This window comes from Equus caballus, chromosome 24, assembly GCF_041296265.1.
Source record: "Equus caballus isolate H_3958 breed thoroughbred chromosome 24, TB-T2T, whole genome shotgun sequence".
NCBI lineage: Eukaryota > Metazoa > Chordata > Mammalia > Perissodactyla > Equidae > Equus > Equus caballus.
Window position 1 is genome coordinate 32971196 of NC_091707.1, and position 18790 is coordinate 32989985.

The 18790-nt window shown below is 46.5% G+C and overlaps 3 protein-coding genes across 13 annotated transcripts in view; 1 reads left to right on the plus strand and 2 right to left on the minus strand.

Moving 5' to 3' along the window:
* Positions 1 to 4336: 4336 nt before the first annotated feature.
* Positions 4337 to 12428, minus strand: NPC2 (NPC intracellular cholesterol transporter 2). Of its 2 annotated transcripts, none has more exons than XM_005605326.4 (5): positions 12034 to 12428; positions 8766 to 8873; positions 6450 to 6622; positions 4975 to 5075; positions 4337 to 4598 (listed from the first exon to the last, which is right to left on the minus strand). In XM_005605326.4, the coding sequence occupies exons 1-4, from the start codon at positions 12113 to 12115 to the stop codon at positions 4989 to 4991; spliced, it is 450 nt and encodes a 149-aa protein (XP_005605383.2). In that variant the 5' UTR covers positions 12116 to 12428; the 3' UTR covers positions 4337 to 4598; positions 4975 to 4988. The 2 variants fall into 2 exon arrangements, with proteins under 2 accessions (XP_005605383.2, XP_005605384.2); XM_005605327.4 differs by having other exon boundaries at positions 4959 to 5075; positions 12034 to 12328.
* Positions 12429 to 12539: 111 nt separating this feature from the next.
* ISCA2 (iron-sulfur cluster assembly 2) lies at positions 12540 to 17264 on the plus strand. 5 transcript variants are annotated; one of them, XM_023628105.2, is made up of 5 exons: positions 12560 to 12656; positions 12855 to 12960; positions 13081 to 13196; positions 13624 to 13769; positions 14732 to 17264. In XM_023628105.2, exons 1-5 carry the CDS (start codon positions 12586 to 12588, stop codon positions 14740 to 14742), a joined length of 450 nt encoding a protein of 149 aa, XP_023483873.1. In that variant the 5' UTR covers positions 12560 to 12585; the 3' UTR covers positions 14743 to 17264. The 5 variants fall into 5 exon arrangements, with proteins under 5 accessions (XP_023483871.1, XP_023483873.1, XP_070106267.1 ...); XM_070250165.1 differs by having other exon boundaries at positions 12565 to 12656; positions 12858 to 12960; XM_023628103.2 differs by lacking the exon at positions 14732 to 17264 and having other exon boundaries at positions 12540 to 12656; positions 13624 to 14714.
* Positions 15683 to 18790, minus strand: part of LTBP2 (latent transforming growth factor beta binding protein 2) — a 100823-nt gene continuing 97715 nt past the window's right edge. For all 6 annotated transcript variants that reach the window (XR_011432230.1, XM_070250162.1, XM_023628102.2 and 3 more), the window contains one exon: positions 15683 to 18592. Coding sequence is in view for 5 of the 6 variants with exons in the window: in XM_070250162.1 (XP_070106263.1) it covers positions 18447 to 18592 (146 nt within the window). In the remaining variant the exon portion in view is untranslated. The remainder of the gene's footprint in view (positions 18593 to 18790) is intronic.

Here is an 18790-nt window from a genome sequence, read left to right on the forward strand (position 1 = left end):
GAGTAAGTTAAATAACTTATCCAAAGTGTATCAACTGGAAAGCGTTGGAGGTGGGATATAAACCCAGCTTGTTTTTAAAACTTAAATGTTTAGAAGTCTATAAACAACTACTGTGTTCCCAAAGTGAAAACCTCCCCACAGATGCTAGGAAATGCTCAACTGTCCTGTGGAGCAGCCTAGATCCTGGGAAGCAACTGTCTCTCTGGTGCCAGGCTCCTAGACTCTAAAGTTCCCTGGGATTGGCTGAGACCAACAACTCCAGGCACGAGAAGTCACGATCAGGAGAGAAAATGAAGACCACACACCTCAGAAGTGTAGAGAATCAGATGAAAGTCCCCTGGGCCAAACATATCTGAGATGGTCTCTAAATCAAATGTCTTGGCCTTAGACTCAATCCTAAGCCCCTCTGGACTCCAGGATTTTCCACACTCTCACAGGGACGATTAGTCTGTGTCCGCTTGCCCGTGGCGCTCAAACTTCCCCTCAGCATCGCAATGAATCACAAGCTCTTAGTTCTGACAGAGAATTTAGACATTATCTAGCCCAATCCCTTCAACTTATACATTACATATTAACAGTAGTTAATGGCAGAGCCACTAGGACATTTTTTCTTTGTTTCAGTAAAAGGTCATCTTACTACTAAACACTGATGTGAGTTATTTCCCTCGATTGCAAAACTCAGAAAAGAATCTTTTTTTTTTTTTTTTTTGGTGACGAAGATTGTCCCTGAGCTAACATCTGTGGCAAACTTCCCCTATTTTGAATGTGGGCCACCCCACAGTGTGACTTGATGAGTGGTGCTTAGGTCTGCACCCAGGATCTGAACCCATGAACCCCGGGCTGCTGAAACAGATTGCACGAACTTAACCACTACACCACTGGGCTGGCCCCTCAGAAAAGAATCTCACAACTGTTGTGTGCATCCATTGAGAGTCTCTGTCAAACCTCGTCTTTAATACTTTGCTCCATCTGCAATACTGCCTTTTGTGGTAGAGGCATGCGGGTGGGTAGAGGACAGAGCAGAGCAATACAATTCTCTAACACAGAGTAGAGACTGCTGTTGCTGGCCTGCCTCCTGCTTCCTCACCTGGAACCCCCAGCATCTCTGCCATGTTCAAGGCCAGCAGCCATCCATTTTGTCTGCCAGGCTCCTTATCAGCCTGACCCACTGGCAATCAGAGCTAAGCTGATCCTGTGACCTGCTGGCTGCTTATCTGGGACACATGATGAATGGAGAACAGCCTGCCGTGCAGAGAGGAACCAAGACTTTCCCTTTCAGAGCCCCTGCAGATGAGGGTAGCAGCACGGACGTGCTAGGTCTGCCCCAGGACCTTACTTCCCATCTGGGACGGCAAACATCTGTGCTCTGTGGCTACCACAGAGAACAGGTGGGAATGCCTGCAGAAAGTGGAAGAAGTCACTGCCCTTCTTCTGCCCTAGTCATAAGCAGCTAGCCAGGCCCGCTCACCCACATCACTCACCTCTTCTAGGACCCCAAACCACCTGTGGAGCCCACCTCCTAGGGTCCACCCCCCACCCTCCCCTCCACTCATTTTTAGGAACCAAATCCCTGGTTTGGAGAGCATGGTAGGTTCCTATAGCAATGGGCCTTTTAGATGTTTCCATGGCAACCAACACCCAGACCATTTAGTTGCTAGTCAACTGACAGCTGTAAGTGAATAGGGTTCAGTCTGGAATCTGAGGGATAGGCTGGGGGATTCGCTTCATAGAAAAAGACACAATCACCCAAAATGACTCAACTCCTCTAAAGACTCTTTTAGGCAACATCTGTGGAGGTCCAGCACCACTTTCACCTCAGGTCACACAACACTGTCCCTCCCATTCCCAGCACACGCGCGCGTGTGCACACACACATCCCTCAACTGGAGATCCCAGGCCTTTACGTCCCCCAACCTCTATTTCTGACTTAAGCACCATTTGTTCTTTGGGTTACCTGACGTGAAGGGCTAATTTCATATCATCTTCCCCTTGCTCAGACCTCACCTATGCCAAGCCACCCTTCCTACATCTGTGGGTGTCCTCAGAGAACAGACTGTTTCATTAACCTTTGCAAAACGTAATTAAGATCAATCTGCTTCTTTTAAAAAATCAACTAAGGTTTCAAAACCAAACATACAGGATTGAAGGTTACTCCATGCTTCCTGCTTTTTATTAGCCTGAAGATCTGACTAAATGCCAGGCCTCCCCTCTAATACTCTCCCAAATTGGAGATACTAGGTATTGGGTTCCCTTTGTCCTGGAACCAGAGGTCCCCCTCACATTTTTTTAACGACTGGACTTTGGGGTTTTTCTACCCTGGAATTCATGCAGGAGGAGCCGTGTCCAAGCCTCTAAGGCTTGCTCGGTGGCCTAGAAAAGTATGACAGTGTCACTGGCAAGAGCATGACCTTTCTTATATAGCCTAAGATTCAGTGCTTCTCAATGTTTTAACGACTCGGGGGCACGTTGGGAACCATCTGTACAGAAGACGACCTTTCAAACTAATCCCCCCACGGGAGCCGTATCCAGCTCACCGCAGCAGGCTCCACGCGCCTTGTGATGGCTGGTAAACAGTCATAAGCTGCTGCGTTACCCTTCTGCTCTGACTGAAGGGTACACACTAGCTGAACTCCTTTCCTTCTGTCTTCTTTTAACACATGAGGGCAGGACTGTGAAGTGCAGGGCAGGTAGCTCAATGACATGAGGAGTCTTCTGGGAATAGGGAGAGAGAAGACACACATAAGAACTGAGCTTTTCCAGGCACCTCGAAAAGTTCTGTGCACAGAGTCTCATTTTTCTGAGGTGACATATCACACTCAGATTGAATTTTGATTTTCCTGCTAGTATCTCTAGATGAGGAACAATATCTGTCTCCTAGAATAGCTAATATTTCCTGATTGTGTACTATGTGCCAGGGGTCATTCTAGTTTTACAAGCATCCTCTCATTTAATCCTCACAGTCCTACTGTTATTCTCCCTATTTAAATAGATAAGGAAACGGAAGCACAGAGAGGTTAAAGAATTTAAAGATTGCACTGGTAGTCTTCTTAAGTGATGAAGCCAGGACCTGACTCCCAGGAGTCTGAAGCCAGAGACCACAGCAGTCAACCGAGATACCTAGGGTCCAGCATGGTGAGACAAGAGGGGGCTGTCCCTCTACATGCAATGTGATAGGTTACACAAAACATCTTAGCTAAAGAGTCCAGCGATTGACTGGCTCCTGGAATTAACTAGTAAATTTGGCTGTTGATAACTTTATTCCCGATCTATGGCTGTCCCCTGGTGGTTTTCTTGGGAAACTCACGAGCCCAAGAAATCCAAGGGTTTGTGAAAATGGGGGGATGAAAATAACTGGACCAAATGACTCATTTGTTGCATAAAGACCCCAACCCAAAACAGATGGCTTTCCAAGGTCCATGTTATTTAATTCACTTGTGAATAGGGTTGTAATCCCTGTGACAGCTAAAAGCTGATTGATGGTACATTGATTAAAACAGGCAGCAGGGACCAGCCCAGTGGCACAGCAGTTAAGTGTGCACTTACTGCTTTGGCGGCCCGGGTTCACCAGTTTGGATCCTGGGAGAGGACCTATGCACCGCTTATCAAGCCATGCTGTGGCAGGCATCCCACATATAAAGTAGAGGAAGATGGGCCCGGATGTTAGCTCAGGGCCAGTCTTCCTCAGCAAAAAGAGAAGGATTGGCAGCAGATGTTAGCTCAGGGCTAATCTTCCTCAAAAAAAAAATAAATAAATAAAACAGGCAGCAAAATATATGCCCCACATTTATACATGGACTTCAAAAGCAGGCACTTCCAAGATTTAATTAACTTAGCTATTACTTGCTACAACTTCACATTTCATTTTTAAGCTTCTGGGCTTTCCTCATGGCAGGTTCCCAAAGATTACCATGCTTCATATCAACTTGTAACCTTACTCACTGCCCCCTCCCCAATTCAGTTCCCTCGACCTTTCAGATCTTGTTACTATTCAGCCTTTCACTGCTTCTTTCAAGCACTCTTGGGGGCATAAAATTGTGCAAAATAAAGGGAAACAAGAAGGTCCTTTTATGTAAAATAGATAGGTAATGTCTAACTGGGCAGAAAGACGAGAAAAGGCAGTTTCTGAAAGAGCCACGTCTCTACTGCACTCCGGGCCCATAGGACTGGGGTCGGCCTTCCACGGGTCTGAGAGAGCACTCTGTCTGCAAGAAGCAGGTGACCACAGCCTACACGCAGAAGACAACACTGCCAAGTGTTTATTTATTCGAAGGGACATTTCTAGGTGCATAAAGAGACGACAAGTTAACGTTGTTAAAAAAAAAAAAAATCAAACATCTGCTAATCAAGTGCTGAGTTTAATGAAAACCATCTAAGACAGAAAAGGAGACATGAGATAACCACAGCGAACCAGGCAGCCAGAGTTGAGTTTCTGCCACAGAACACCGCCCCTTGACTGAAACGCTGGATACCTCCGGAGGGCGTCACCACGGCTGAAGCAGGGAGCTGGAGGTGCTGTCCAGTCAGCAGGACCGTTGGCCAGATGCACTGAACTCAAGGAGGCACGTGGAGATGACGGACTTACAGGTGCAACATCCCAGCTAGAAGGACACGGTTTGGGATCTGTTCTCTGCCGCAAGGGCCAATAACCCTCGGGCAAGTTATCCACTATCCCTAAGCAGCCTCATTTGGGTCCTGTCTGGCTGGACCCTTCTTATTCCAACAGCAAAAAACACTGAAGACAATGAAAACAAGCCCTACAGTCTCACTCTCTCCTTTCCTTCAACCCTTTTGCAAAGGTATCACAAGGGCGACAGTTCTGAGCTCTCAGGAGACAGGGTCATAGATGCTTTTGGAGTTTGAGAGGCATAAAACAGTATCTAGAAATTCCTTTCATCTTATGGCACTGACTTAGTTTGGACCTGATTCCTCCTCGCGTCCCTCCACCCGTGCTCTCTCACCCCCAGAGGGACATACTGCAGCAAACAGCTCTAGCCTTCAATCTGCACTGGGATTTCCCAGCAGAAGAGACTTTGGCCTTTGTCATCCTGAAGTTCCCACTTCACCACCAGTTTTATCTGGAGAAAGAGAAAAACAATAGGGAAAAACTCTTGACATCCTTTAAGCACAGACGCCCAACATTAAAGTCTCTTTAGAATGTTCTTTAATTACTTGGTATTTCTAGAAAATAAACGGCCAGACTGCTCCTGGGTTCTATTTGATTTCCTTTCAAGAATGCAGCTTTTTCTTCATGGAAAAAAGTAATCCCTTTACTTACCCCATTCTTATCAAGATTCATATCTTTTTGTATTTTTGGGTTTTTTGGTGAGGAAGATTGGCCCCGAGTTAACATCCGTGCCAGTCTTCCTCTGTTTTGTATGTGGGTGGTGCCATGGCATGGCTCAGGCGTGGAGTAGGTCCGCACCCAGGATCTGAACCCGCGAAACCGGGCTGCTGAAGCCGAGCACATGGAATTTTAACCACTCGGCCACAGGGCTGGCCCCCAAGATTCATATCTTTAATATAGGCCCATTCCAGCAGGCTCTATCTCACAAGCGTTTGTAGAAAAAGAAGTAGGTATAGCAGGGTCAGTGAGAGGTGAAGGAGGAGGGGTGTGGAGGGGAGAAAGAATGGAAAAAGCTACCTCCCAGCTGTGGAGCTAACAAACTACCGCTCTCTTATCAAGAGATTATTGGAGAAACCAGGATTTTCTGATGACAACGCTATGACAACTTGAAATCTTGAACTCTTGCTAAAATCTTTTAACATTGCACAAGTTTTGGAGTCACAAGACCCGGCTCTAAATCTAGGCTGTAGTAGTTCTTAGTGGCGTGGACTCTGTTCATATTGCATGACATGAAGGCTCAAATTTCTTCATCTGTAAAATAGGGATGACATCACCTCTACAAAGAGATTCGTGAGAATCCAGTAGCATACTGTATATAAAAATGGCACCATTAGAAACAGGCTAACCATTAGGCTACAGACAAGAACAAAGGGGCACAATGGAAAACATCTGCCCTACCTCATGATTCCCACACTCAAACTTATCTCCTTTCCCTTAGGCTTTTGCTGCTTCATCACAGAGATGAAGGACTCCTACTCCAATCTTTTCCTCCTGCTCCCTCTCCTCAGATTTCCCTTTTTTTCCCAAGGAAGATTGGCCCTGAGCTAACATCTGTTGCCGAGCTTCCTCTTTTCTTCTTTTTTTCTCCCCAATGCCCCAGTATGTAGTTGTATACCCTAGTTGTAAGTCCTTCTAGTTTTTCTATGTGGGATGCCGCCACAGCATGGCTTGATGAGCAGTGTGTAGGTCTGCACCCAGGATGCGAACTGGCGAACCCTGGGCCGCTGAAGTGGAGCATGCGAATTCAACCACTATGCCACCAGGCCAGCCCCCAGATTTCTAATCTAGTCACAAGGCCTCCAGTGTCCTTGATAATGTCACTTACAGAGGGGTATTCACTCTTTACTGGCAGTTTATTCACGTAGTTATAGGACTTGTCTTTTTGGATGGGGCAGCTGATTCCACTCTTACAACCATCAGGCTCAGGGATGGGAAAAGGAACGGGGACACCCAACACGATGCCATGCACCACAGCTTTGCTACTTTGAGACTGAGTATCTGCGAGAAAAAACAGAGAGTCAGAGAGTAAAGGAAACAGCCTATTTCCCAACTCTTAAACACAAAATTCAGATATATTCTTAAGCAACAGCACTGCTATGACAGCAGATCATAAAGTCTCTACCCTTTAATTCCTAGGGTCTGTGTCTGTTTGTAGTTATGCTTAGCACCTCTGTGAATGTTACAGAGCAAGCATTCACTCCAAAACTTGAAAAATTACTGAATTATGCAAATAAGAAGTAATCAGTGGGGGTTTCTTCTTCGCTCTTCACACCACCTTGCTCTTCATTGCCTTTCACAGTTTCTCAAGAGAATCAGAGACACCTGGATAAATAACCTTATCCAACAAGGCAACTCATCTTTGGCAGTAAACTTTCTGTTTACTATTTACATCAGCTCTGTCAAAGTGTATTGTACATCTTAAAGAGTTTTAGGAGACTGGCCTCTGAATTCTCAAATAACCCGCCCAAAGTATTCTATTAGCAATCAAGAATAAAATGCAAGGCTATGTGAAAAGAGGGAATAAGGCATCTCCACAGAAATGCCATGGGCTGTAACAGTAGTGAAAGAGGTAACCCTTTAGAAACTGGGTAAGATTAGACAGAGCTACAGTCCCCGCTAACCTCCACTCTCCATCTCACAAGATGGGCAGAAAGAATAAATATAATAAAATGAAGGCAACCAGAGTCACAAGCTGTTAGCTTATTCTGGAGATTCAGAGTATTGACTGTTTCTTTCTGGCTAGGTGCCGGCCAGGTGGCGCAGCGGTTAAGTTCGCACATTCCACTCCAGCAGCCCAGGGTTTGCTGGTTCGGATCCCGGGTGCGGACCTCTGTACCACTTGTCAAGCCGTGCTGTGGCAGGCGTCCCACATATAAAAAAAAGTAGAGGAAGATAGGCACGGATGTTAGCTAAGGGCCAGGCTTCCTCAGCAAAAAGAGGAGGATTGGTGACAGATGTTAGCTCAGGGCTAATCTTCCAAAAAAAAAAAAACAAAAACAAATCCAAGTGTTTCTGTCTGGGTTGGGGGTTATTTTTGCTTAGAAGGTACTTTTTTGTTTGGAACAATAGGGGAGTCAGGGTATCATCCAGGAGAAAAACAACTCTAGTACTTAGAGCTGTCTTTAGGCTTAAGAAAAAGAGATGACAGAAACTCTGAGATTTCTTTTTTTTTTAATTGATTAATTTTTTTTTGAGAAAGATTAGCCCTAAGCTAACATCTGCTGCCAATCTTCCTCTTTTTGTTGAGGAAGACTGGCCCTGAGCTAATATCCGTGCCTATCTTCTTCTACTTTATATGTGGGACGCCTGCCACAGTATGGCTTGCCAAGCGGTGCCATGTCTGCACCTGGGATCCGAACTGGCGAACCCCAGGCCACCGAAGCGGAACACGTGAACTTAACCACTGCACCACCGGGCCAGCCCTGAGATTTCTTATTGGATTGCCTAATCTAGTTCCATGGGATAGAAAATGAGGGAAAGATTCAAGGTAGATGCCCTTTCTAGAAATAAAGACTTTGCATTTGTCTAGATCCTGGGGAATCTGAAGGTGATGAACGTAGTATGAGAAAGCAAGAAGTTCCAATAATATTTCTTCAAGTTGAGGAAGATAGCTCAGATTTCTTGAGTGTTTCATGGGTCCCCAATGGGTTCCCTAGAGCTTACAGAAACTAAGTATTAATTGCTCCTGTATTTTCAGGCAAAACACAGACTTAATAGCTGGAAAGCAAATTAAATAACATTTTAGAGGAGTTCCAAAGTCTATAGAATTGGGGTCTGTACTAACACCCTGCAGTCCGTAGCGAAACAGAGTTGACATTCCCATAAAAGCCTGCTGTGTAAAATGGACCAAAATAGGACAGAGGGAAATCAACTTGTCTTCTCTAGCCTGTGAACACATGGAAATCTCCCTGTTTGCTTAAAGGGAGTCTGGCAGCTATGGACTCAGGGGAATAGACATATGTGCACCCAGCATGAGAAAGGTGTCTAAGGGCGTAGCGAATCCTAGCTTTGCACAAGTTGGAAGGGAGGTCACAGATTTCCTGACTGCAATTCCCTCCTCCGCATTCCCATGCTCATGCCAATACTTGGGACTGATGTTATGCTTTAAGATGAATTTGAAGGTAAAGCCACATTTACTCACTACTGGTGAAGGTGACATTGACACTGTAAGACTGTCCTTTGTGCAACTGGCAGGGCTGGGTGCTGCATGGGTTCACATTCACTTCCTTTACAACTCCGACCTGAGAACCTACAAAAGAAAAAGGAATTGGAACAGGAGGGAAAATAAACCACCTCGGCTGCCTCCTACCTAATGGGAAGGTGCTCTGCTCTCCCAATGAGGGTGAGCTCATTCTCCTCTAGCTGTGTCTCCAGGACACTGTTCATGTTTGATAGGTGAAGGGAAATTAAGGAAATTATTAAGTACACATACATAGCCAACCCTCCCTGTTCTACATCCTGGGAGGGCAATGCCCAGGAAAACCATCCCCGTCCCTCCTTCCAGGATTTTAAAGCAGCACATATACTGCTCAAGTCTCTGTGCTACTGTTGCCATTTGGAATCTTGAGACTGGCTGCTCCCAAACTGCTCTCCCCCTCCATCTTTCACTTCTGCCCTGGTGTCTCTCCAAATCAGTGGTCTCCACACTTCGCATACTCCTACTGATGAGAACAATTTTAAGCATGCATCTGCGATATACAGATGTACAGTGTGCTTTGGAAACCTGTGTTCTTCAAAATAAGTGTCTTTAAGGCAGGGTGTGTGTCTTTTTTAAAAAAAATTCAGTCTAAACAAGGATAAAAGTGCCGTTTGTTCACAAAAGAGATGCTTGACCAAAAAAAAGTTAAGTACAAATCTTTTAAAATCCCATTACCTCATCCAGGCCCCTGAAAGCGGACAGGTGAATGGGAGAGGATGCAAGCAAACCGCCTGCTGACACTGCCTTTAACAGGGGAAGCTAAGCTCTGCCATTTGGCCAACATTGCTGCAAGGGAGACGCTGGGACCTGATGCCCGGGCTTGAAATCTCACTGACTCTGTTACTTACTGTGTAACCTCAAGGCAAGATACTTCACCTCTCTGGGGCTAATGAGAGTACCTCCTTCAGAGGGTAGGTGAGCTAACACACACAGAGCTCTTAGATAAGTGTTTGGAACAGACTAATGCTATGTAAGTGTTCACTATTATCATCACGTTGGGATTCAGTCCATGAATTTAATCTAGAATAGCTGCCCTTGGGTGGGTTAGCAAGTTCCCTTTTGACACAAAAGGTGGGCCTCTCACTCCAAATATACTCTGTGGGTAGAAATTATGGATCCAGCGGATACAATGGACTCTTTCTGTCTCAAAAGTCGAATGCACGAAGACAGCAAACTGCAGGGTGAGAGCGCATTATCTGCTTCGCAGTCAGCAGGCAGCTCAGTCCGGCAGGAAATGCACTGAGAAGCTCACGTAGAGGCACGTTGCTTTCTCAGCCCGGGCCTGCTCCTGGGTGGAACAGTTTCATTATATTGACAAACGCTGCTCCAGCTAGGTCTGTAAATAATACCCTGCAGTCCCTTATCCCCCGGCTTGCTTCTCCACCATAGCAAAGTCCTCAAACTATACGCGCAAGAACCTCTTCTCTAAGCACTCTCTTCCACTCCGTCCTATCTTCTGTGGACATCTGGGACTTCAATCAACAACCTGTTGGAAATTAGTGCTTATGCTAAAGCTTTCAACGTCCAGCCTCTGCCTGCTTCTTGCAAGGCTGGGTCACATGACTGAGCAGGAACTCAGTAAACGGTAGTACTTGTAGCTCCTTCATCCAGTTTTTTGCTGACAAGAGGTTCTTGGACTTTCAACGTCGATGGAACAAACCCCTCAGTTCTAACTTGAAAAATTACAAAACTAGTTTGCTTGCCCCATTTCTCACTTGAGGAAATGCCACTCCAGGGGAAAGGAGGCATAAGTGGAACTCAAAAGCCTTTTGATGTGGGTCCCAGGCTTTTACCTTGTATTGCCCAATTCAAAAGTGAAGTGACAATCTGTAACTGAAACCTTCCCTTAAGAAGTTCTTGCCATAAAGTGTATACCGCCTTTTTTCCAAATGAGTAGAACAGTGTCTGGATTTAGTTTCCTTAGTTGTTTTTTTTTTTAAATGTTAATGTTACAGTTGAAACCCAAAGTGGCTCACCAACACCCACTAGCTTCCTACCGTTTGCTAGCTGTGAAAACTTGGGCAAGTTACTCTGTGCCTGCTTCCTCATCTGTAAAATGGACTGTGAGGATTGAATGAGTCATTAAGATTAACACAGTGTGTTCATCCAAGTGTTGGCCACTAAGTTCAATGGAGAAAAAGGTAGTAATTTGAGGTGATGATAGCTCCTTTCAAGTGCCAGTCTCCTGGTTCAGTGGAACAGCATTCGTTACATATTAACAGGCCAAGAGTCTTTATTCCTGAACCAGTCCTGTCCCATAGCCCCCAACTTTGCTTTTGCCTCAAGATGAATTTTGATGACATAGCAGAGAGAGCATTTATTCCCTCATTTACTTTTTCCAACAAATATTTATTGAGCAGTTACTATTACCTGGGCACTGGATATAAAAGAGCAAACTTATTCTGGTTCCTATTCTGCTGTATGACTTTGGGTAAGTTACCTAATATCTCTGGAATTCCATGATTGACTATATGCTCCAAGTTTCCTTCCAGCTCACAAATTTTATAAACTCAGTTTCACGCCCCTTTCATTTATCATTACACCTCTCCACCTTAGAAAAGTTCTGCTCGAACAATTAATTCTATAGACTTGACTAATGGAATTCACAGTTTCTACCCTTCCCCCCACCCCTTGTATTTCCCAACAAAGATTCTAATCACAGCGACAAGAGTGGGTTATGTGTCACAAACTGTGACTAGGAACACGAGTTTTGTAGGCAGGAAAAACTAAGAACCACAAAATTCCATAGCCCAAAGAAAGCGCTAACGGAATAAATCATGAAAAGGGGAATTTAGTTTTGACTTGTCAGCAATGGGAAATGAAAAGGAAACGCAAACGGAGTGGGGAGTGAAAAGTCACCCAAGATAGAAGGCAGAAACAAAAAGAAGTTCTGCTTCCCACCGCTCACCCCCAGCGCTGCACAAGGACCCTCGGCTGTCTGCCTTACAAACTTCAGGAAACTTCAGCAAAAGCCCCACCTCGAGGACAGTCCACGGACCCCAAACACGCATTCCAAGGAAAGACAAAGTTGTGAGGGGTCGGGTTTCACCGAGTCCCCCACCCTAGCCCACTCCAGCCCACTCCACCACGGGTCCGAAGCTGAACCCGGCCCCCCGCGGGATCCGCCCGACCCAGCCCGCGTGTCTCAGCGCGCGGTGCCGGCGGGGGCTGCCGCCGAGGGCGCGGGAACTTGGGCTGGCCCGAGACTCACCGCAGTCCTTGAAATGCACCGGGTTGGCCAGGGCGGAGGCGCCCAGCGCCAGGAGCAGGAACGCGGCGGCCAAGGAACGCATCGCAGCTGAGCAGGCTCCAAACGCGAGGAAGGAAGCCGCGGCCGCCGCGGTCACAAGATAGACTAGCTGGGGCGGGCTCGGGGAGGAGCCCGGTCAGCCGACCCGGCAGCAGCGACCAAGGCCGAGGCCCGCCCGCGCCCCGCCCCTCCCCTCCCCCGGCTCCAGGGAGCCGAGCTCGGCTCGGCCCGGCCCAGACGCCCACTATCCCCGCCCATCTTCTCCGCTCGGCTACCCGCTGGGCTGGGATCCAACTCCGCCCCGCCCCGCCCCTGTCGCCAGCGCTCCGCCTGGGCTTCGTTGGTGCGTCCCTGCTGCCGCAATGGGGGGCACTTCTAGCCAATCAAATCTCTTCTCCTCCAGCGCCACCCAATAGGCGCGCTCGAAGGCGGGGTCTCCGTGGGTCCCGCCTCCCGGGGCCCTGGTGGAGAAGGGGATTGGGGCGACGCGAGGGGCGGGGCTTGGGGAGGAAAATGGCGGCCACCTGGCGGTTATCGCTAACGGCCGCGGCGCTGAGAGCGGTCGCCCCCTGGCCAAGGGGCAGGTACCAAGCCTAGAAAGGCTTCTGGGAGGGGTGTTAGGTTCTGCGCCGCGAGGAGTAAGGGGAAACTAAGGCCGGCGGGGGAGGTGGGGCTTTGGTGTGAGGCTGTCCAGGTGGAGGTCGTCAGGTCAGGCAAGGCTGTCCGGCTGGAGGTCGCCAGGCAACCCTCTGCTCCCGGGCTCATTCTCGTCCCTTGCTCAGCAGGCTCCTCGCGGCCTCCCGCGGACCTCAGGCGCTTCGGGAAGCGTCGTCCTCCAGCCCCGAGGCGGACGAAGGGCAGATCCACCTCACCGAGAGCTGCGTCCAGGTAGGAGGTCGGACGCGGGGGGGCGGTGCCCTGGAGAGGGCCGGGAGTGCGGGGCCTCCCCCGGCCCACCCTTCTTCCTCCCCTTTCCCAGCATTCTTGATCCCCTTTCCTGCATTTCAGAGGCTTCTGGAAATCACCGAAGGGTCAGAATTCCTCAGGCTGGAGGTGGAGGGAGGTGGATGTTCCGGATTCCAATACAAATTTTCACTGGATACAGTTATCAACCCCGACGACAGGCAAGAAGGAAGGGGTGGGTCGTCAGAAAATGTGTGGGAAGTGTCTCCAGTGTAAGGTGCACTTTTATTCCAGATTTAAAAGGTCTGCTAAGGATGCTTACCACATCTTCTTCCACAGTGGGGTACTGTGAAGATTTGTTGTCTTGATTCAAAATAACTAAGTTATAGGAGGAAATTTGGCCTGTCTAAGTCCGTAGGGTAGTTGGTGGAGAGCCAGGCTGGACTAGATTCCAGACCTAAATGTCGAGATTTCCCAGTATTCATTCGGTTGACTCTTTTGCATAAAAGAAAATCAGCACCTGTTAGCGGTAATAAGAGATGCTTCCTCTGTATTTCAGAAAACAGAGAATGTGCATCTCTGGGCTCAGAGGATGTCATATTTTTGGCGTCTGTGATATTCATTAATGCCTTCCTCCTGTCGTTTCAGGGTATTTGAACAGGGTGGGGCAAGAGTGGTGGTGGACTCTGATAGCTTGGCCTTCGTGAAGGGGGCCCAGGTGGACTTCAGCCAAGAACTGATCCGAAGCTCATTTCAAGTGTTGAACAATCCTCAAGCGCAGCAAGGCTGCTCCTGTGGGTCATCCTTCTCTGTCAAACTTTGATGCGATGACTAGGGACCCAGAGCCTGCTACCGTTTGTACCAGTTTGAGGAAACTGGGATTAGTACAATTCTAGAGGTTTTCTTCCAATCATGTTCCTCTCTCAAGGTTATGTCCCTCAATCCAGGAGTGTTTTACCACTGTTGTTTTCAGAATATGAAGCTTTTACTCTTAATTTCTCCTACACAAGTCTAAGGCCAAGCCTCTAGATGCTGTTACCTAAGATTTAATAATTGGTTGAAACCCAGTATATTCTGTCAAGCCTCCAAGGTTCCAAAATTTGGAATTACTTCTCTGACCTTCAGAACTGGTTGTACATATGTGTAAAGCTATGGATAAAAGCTTCATTTTAGAGAAAGTCATTATGTACTTCTGTTTTGCATCAGGATCACAGATTGGGTAACTTAAACACTGGCTAGTAGGCCAGAGAGGATGAGAAAGGCCAATGAAATGTTCTCTTCTTCACCTTACTCTTCCTGAATGTGCTAGTTGACTTATCCTTATTTTCTATGCAGACTAAGTCCTTTTACCCTCCTTAAAAAGAGATTTTGCTACATTTTAACTGTTAGAACCTATTCTTCATGAATATTTTTGTGGGTTATATATTGATTTGGTGATTTTAAAACTCATACTGAGCACAAGCATAATAGCTTTAGTTGCTCAATAAACCATAACATTGCAGAGTCCCTTCGAATGCGTATATGTAAGTACCTACTGTTAATAGAATTGGAATTTTGTGTTTAGAAAGGGTGGATTTGAGAAAAATCACCTTACTTCGTGGGGAAACCTGAAATGGTAAAAAGAAGTCTCTGTTGGAGGGAGCTGATGTAGAAATTTTAAGACTGCAGGACATAGGGAAATGATAGCATCCAGGGAACAGTGGGTGGTTTGCTTGGAATAAACAGAATAGTAAAACGGGTTTCTGATCTTTTGCAGACCCTTTCTGACCAGATGCCTTCTTCCTGGCAGGCCATAACAGCCAGCAGATGTTTTCACAAATTTTGCTCACTGCAAATTCATTTAGGAAAACTACACTCTTCCAGTATCAATTGGGAGATTTTTTTGCCTCTCCATTACTTTCGAGGGGAGGTTATCAAGGCCCTGTTTGCTGCAGAATTGGTTTTATCTAACATGTGCAAGCTAGTGAGTACCTGGGGCAGCATGCCCCACCTCTGCTTTAGCAAAACATGAGCATGCAAGAACCAAAGGCAAGGGAGCCCTGAATCTGCTGTATGTTGTTGGTCAAGGCCAGATCTTGTGGAATCACACTCTTCAGCTTTGTGATTGATGGTGACTAGTGACATATAAACTATCTGTGGCCCACCCACCCTGAGTTTCTCTGTGTGGGCGTGTTGACTGATTACAAGGGATTAGGAGAAAACAGGTTCATAAGTAAGAGATTAGGAAGGACTACTAAAGTGGTTGTCCAAGAAGATAGTCTTCCTTCTCTAGCTTTCTTCTGAGAGTTGAGTTCTATTTTGGTCTTTTGTTACAAAGCACCCGAGTGCAGGTTGACATTTGGCAGGAGCATCCTATACAGAGAAGTGGGCAGCACTGGTCGTTATGGTGTAGCCCTCACTTGAACTCTGGACCTGAGCTGATGTCACGCAATAAGCAGGGCCTGACACTGTCCGCTGCAACATTATTATGGTTTTGCATGTTCGTCTCAAAGGCAGGCACCTCCTCTGCTTTCCTGGGTATCTGGCATTGATGTTTATGATTGCTCTTTTAAAATCCCTGTTTGCCATTTCTCCACAGAAGTGCCCCAGGGCTGCTTAAGGGAAGTTTGCTTTAGAAGTTTTAAAATAATTATTGTCTGGCTTTCATTGTAAAATATAGTCAAATATATAAAGAGAGGGAACATTTAAGTAGTCTATGGCCAGCAGCTGTATTTAAAAATATTTTATTTTTTTGAATAGGTAATACATATGGTACAAAACACAGAGACACAAAAGGGGATACAGTGAAAAGTCTCCCAATCCTCTACCCATCCACCCTGTCACCTTCCCCACAAACCACCATTGTTTAAGAATTTACCCCACAGGCATAATCCCGTAGATATAATGTGAAATAACATATGCACAAGAATATTCATTATAGCGTTATTTATAATAGCAAAAGATAGGAAACCACGGAAATGTCCATTAACAGGGGGACTGATTAAATAAGTTATGATTTATCCATTGGATGGAATGGTATACAGTTATAAAATAGAATGAGACAGCTCTCGATGTGCCAGTATGTATTAAGTGAAAAAAGCAAAGTGCAGAACAGCATGGATCATATGCTATTTGTGTTTTTAATACAAGGAACTATGTGTATATACATGAAATGTTTCTGGAAGGGTGGGCAGGAAGGCGAGGGTTGGGAGGAGGGGCAGTGCCAGCAGGGTATATGGAGGAATGGTAAGTTCTCTGCAATAAGGGTGTAAGGTGGAGTGGCAAGGATGAGGTTAGCGGATATCCAATTCTCCTTTCTTGAGACAAATAGCAGCATATGTTGCACTTTGTTATACAGCCTTCCTTTGTACCTCAATCTGTTTTGGCTATCTTATCAAGGCATTTAGAGCCGCTGTTTTTTTCCTTCTTTTTAGGGCTCCATAGCAATTAATTGTTTCTAATCTTTTGCTATTACAGATAACACTATAATAAATAACCTCATACATATGTCATTTCACACTTAGTGAGAATATATCTGAAGGTTAAATTCCTAGAAGTGGAATTACTGATTCAAAGAGTAAGTGCTTTTGTGATTTTGAAAGACATTGTTATATTATCCTCTTCAGAAGTTGTATCAATTTATACTCCTGTCAGCCTATGTATGAGTGCCTTTCTCCAGAAGCTTGCCAACTAGGAGCCTTAACAAACTTTTTGATCTTTGCCAATCTGACAATTTTTTAAAAGTGTCTCAGTGTGGTTTTAACTTGCATTTCTTTTTATTATGAATGAAGTCAGAATATTTTCCTGTGTTCAAGAAGTATATATTTTTGTCTGCTGAAAACACCTCAACTTGTATAGTGACCTAGAGCAAATTATTTAAGCTTTGTCAATTTCTTCATCTGTAAATTAGGAATAAACATAGTAAGTAGGATTGTTGGATGATTAAATGAAATTTGTGTACAGCACTCAACATGGTGCCTGGCACGTAGCAAGCATTCAATAAGTTATGATGTGACGGCTGACAATCAGAGCAGCAGTAGAACAGGACTGATTAAGTTAAGAAAATAGCATTCATCTGCATGTCTTCTGGAACAGAGCCGTGTTCATTTACATTGCCATTCCTCAGAGAAATGCAAAGTCAGAGCTTCCCTTCTCTCAGCTGAGTAAAGAACCTTTTCCCATTTGGACCCAATCATAGGCTATTGGCAGAGCTGGCAAGGGGGTGGGCACGGCCTCATCTCTAATATTTAGACTTAGGCAACATGGTAAGAAATTTGGTTTAAGATGAAATAAAAACAAAAACAGAAGAACCCAGATGTACATTTCTTTATTCCACCGTGGTTCTAAACTCCCAGCTAGCCCAGGTTGGAGAGGGTCTCTACTTGTAAACTCAGAGGGATGCCAGCCATCCTTTTTATGAAGGGGGAGAAGGCAGAGGCTTCTGAGTAGAGAGAAGAAACAACGTGGGCAATCTGGCTTCCCCTAAACAAGACTACACTGTATTTCACAAGCTAGAAAATAGACCTCTTTATTTTTAGCACATCAAACTGGTGTCCACAAAAGGAGAGCCCAGGAGAGATTTGTTTCCTGTAAGAAGCAGTATGTGTTTAACACAGGTCTTCGGAGATGGGCGCCTTGCCTTGTGGCAGCCCATGCTGTGGTGCACAGGAGCTATCGCTGAGTGGATTTTGAATGGTTATTTACCTGAAGCTACTGAATATTTTCTTCAGACTTGCATAAAACCCTGGCTCCCCTTTCTTATCAACTCCCCGTATTTTTCATATTGCCCTCTTGCTGCTTTCTCAGGCTCCTTGCCCCCCTTCATTTGTGTCTCTTACACTCAGCAAGCTAGTAGCAGTCTTGCTTCTCTGAGATGAGGGGATCTTCTGCCTCTCCCTGGGGCCACAGAACTGGCTACAGGATGGGCAAAATCTGGCTCAGACCAGAATGGCTGAGTGGCGGTGATGGTTCTTGGGAGGTGGCATTGGAGTCACTGCCCAAACTTCCTCCAATCCTTTTTCACTCCATAGATTCTGAAGGACCATCCAAGGGCAGATGTAGCCTCTAACCCAGTTGTGGAATCATCAGGATGACACGTGGATCATGGCTGGAAAAGGGTGTCTGCAATGTGAGGCTGGAGGACCTTGCATGTTTGCATAGCTTGAGGGGGTGGATGAGGGCCATCCTTTGGTAAGCATCCCATGGCAAGGCCAGGAGAGATGGCAGACTGGGCCTCATGGCCAGTGGCTGAAGCATTAAAGCATTTGGTGGTGTTTGAGCCAAGCAAGGGCATGGCAGCGTGGTGGCAATGACAGAAGCTCACAGCCAGAGGCTAAGCTGGAAGATGAATAGCAGGCAAGGCTGGCCAGGAGCTGGCTGCAGGGGCCTGCCTGATGTCTTCATGGTGACTTCCCAGCTAGGAAAGCTTCCTCAAGGGCCCCGCCTGTGGCTAGGGCCATTTCCAGGTAGCTGCCCACAGTGATCCCTCACTGCTACTCCTTGGCGATGCAGTGTGGGGGGCCTGCCTCAGCCACATAACCTGGGGAGCAGTGGCAGCGGTAGGAGCCCTCCGTGTTCTCACAGTGACCATGGACACAGAGCGCAGCAGGCCCGTTCAAGTCATCACACTCATTCACATCTAAGAGGAAGGGAAGGAGGAGAGAGCTGTAGGAACATAAGTGCCTCTTGCCTGCTACCTCTGCCCCTCTGTTCACGAAGCCCTGGCCCCCACCCTGCAGTGGAATCCTAGTTATAAGTGCTAGAGGCAGAGGTCACAGCCCCCAAATAAGCAACTCAAGAACACAAAGCAGGTGGTAGTGAGCCCACACTGTGCCCA

Coding starts and splice junctions, on each gene's coding strand:
- NPC2 (XM_005605326.4), bottom strand. CDS start 12,115: ATGCGTTCCTTGGCCGCCGCGTTCCTGCTCCTGGCGCTGGGCGCCTCC. Junction 8,874..12,033: donor GGTGCATTTCAAGGACTGCG/GTGAGTCTCGGG, acceptor TTTCTTTTGTAG/GTTCTCAGGTCGGAGTTGTA. Junction 6,623..8,765: donor CAATGTCACCTTCACCAGTA/GTGAGTAAATGT, acceptor TTTTTCTCGCAG/ATACTCAGTCTCAAAGTAGC.
- ISCA2 (XM_023628103.2), top strand. CDS start 12,586: ATGGCGGCCACCTGGCGGTTATCGCTAACGGCCGCGGCGCTGAGAGCG. Junction 12,657..12,854: donor GCCCCCTGGCCAAGGGGCAG/GTACCAAGCCTA, acceptor TCCCTTGCTCAG/CAGGCTCCTCGCGGCCTCCC. Junction 12,961..13,080: donor TCACCGAGAGCTGCGTCCAG/GTAGGAGGTCGG, acceptor CCTGCATTTCAG/AGGCTTCTGGAAATCACCGA.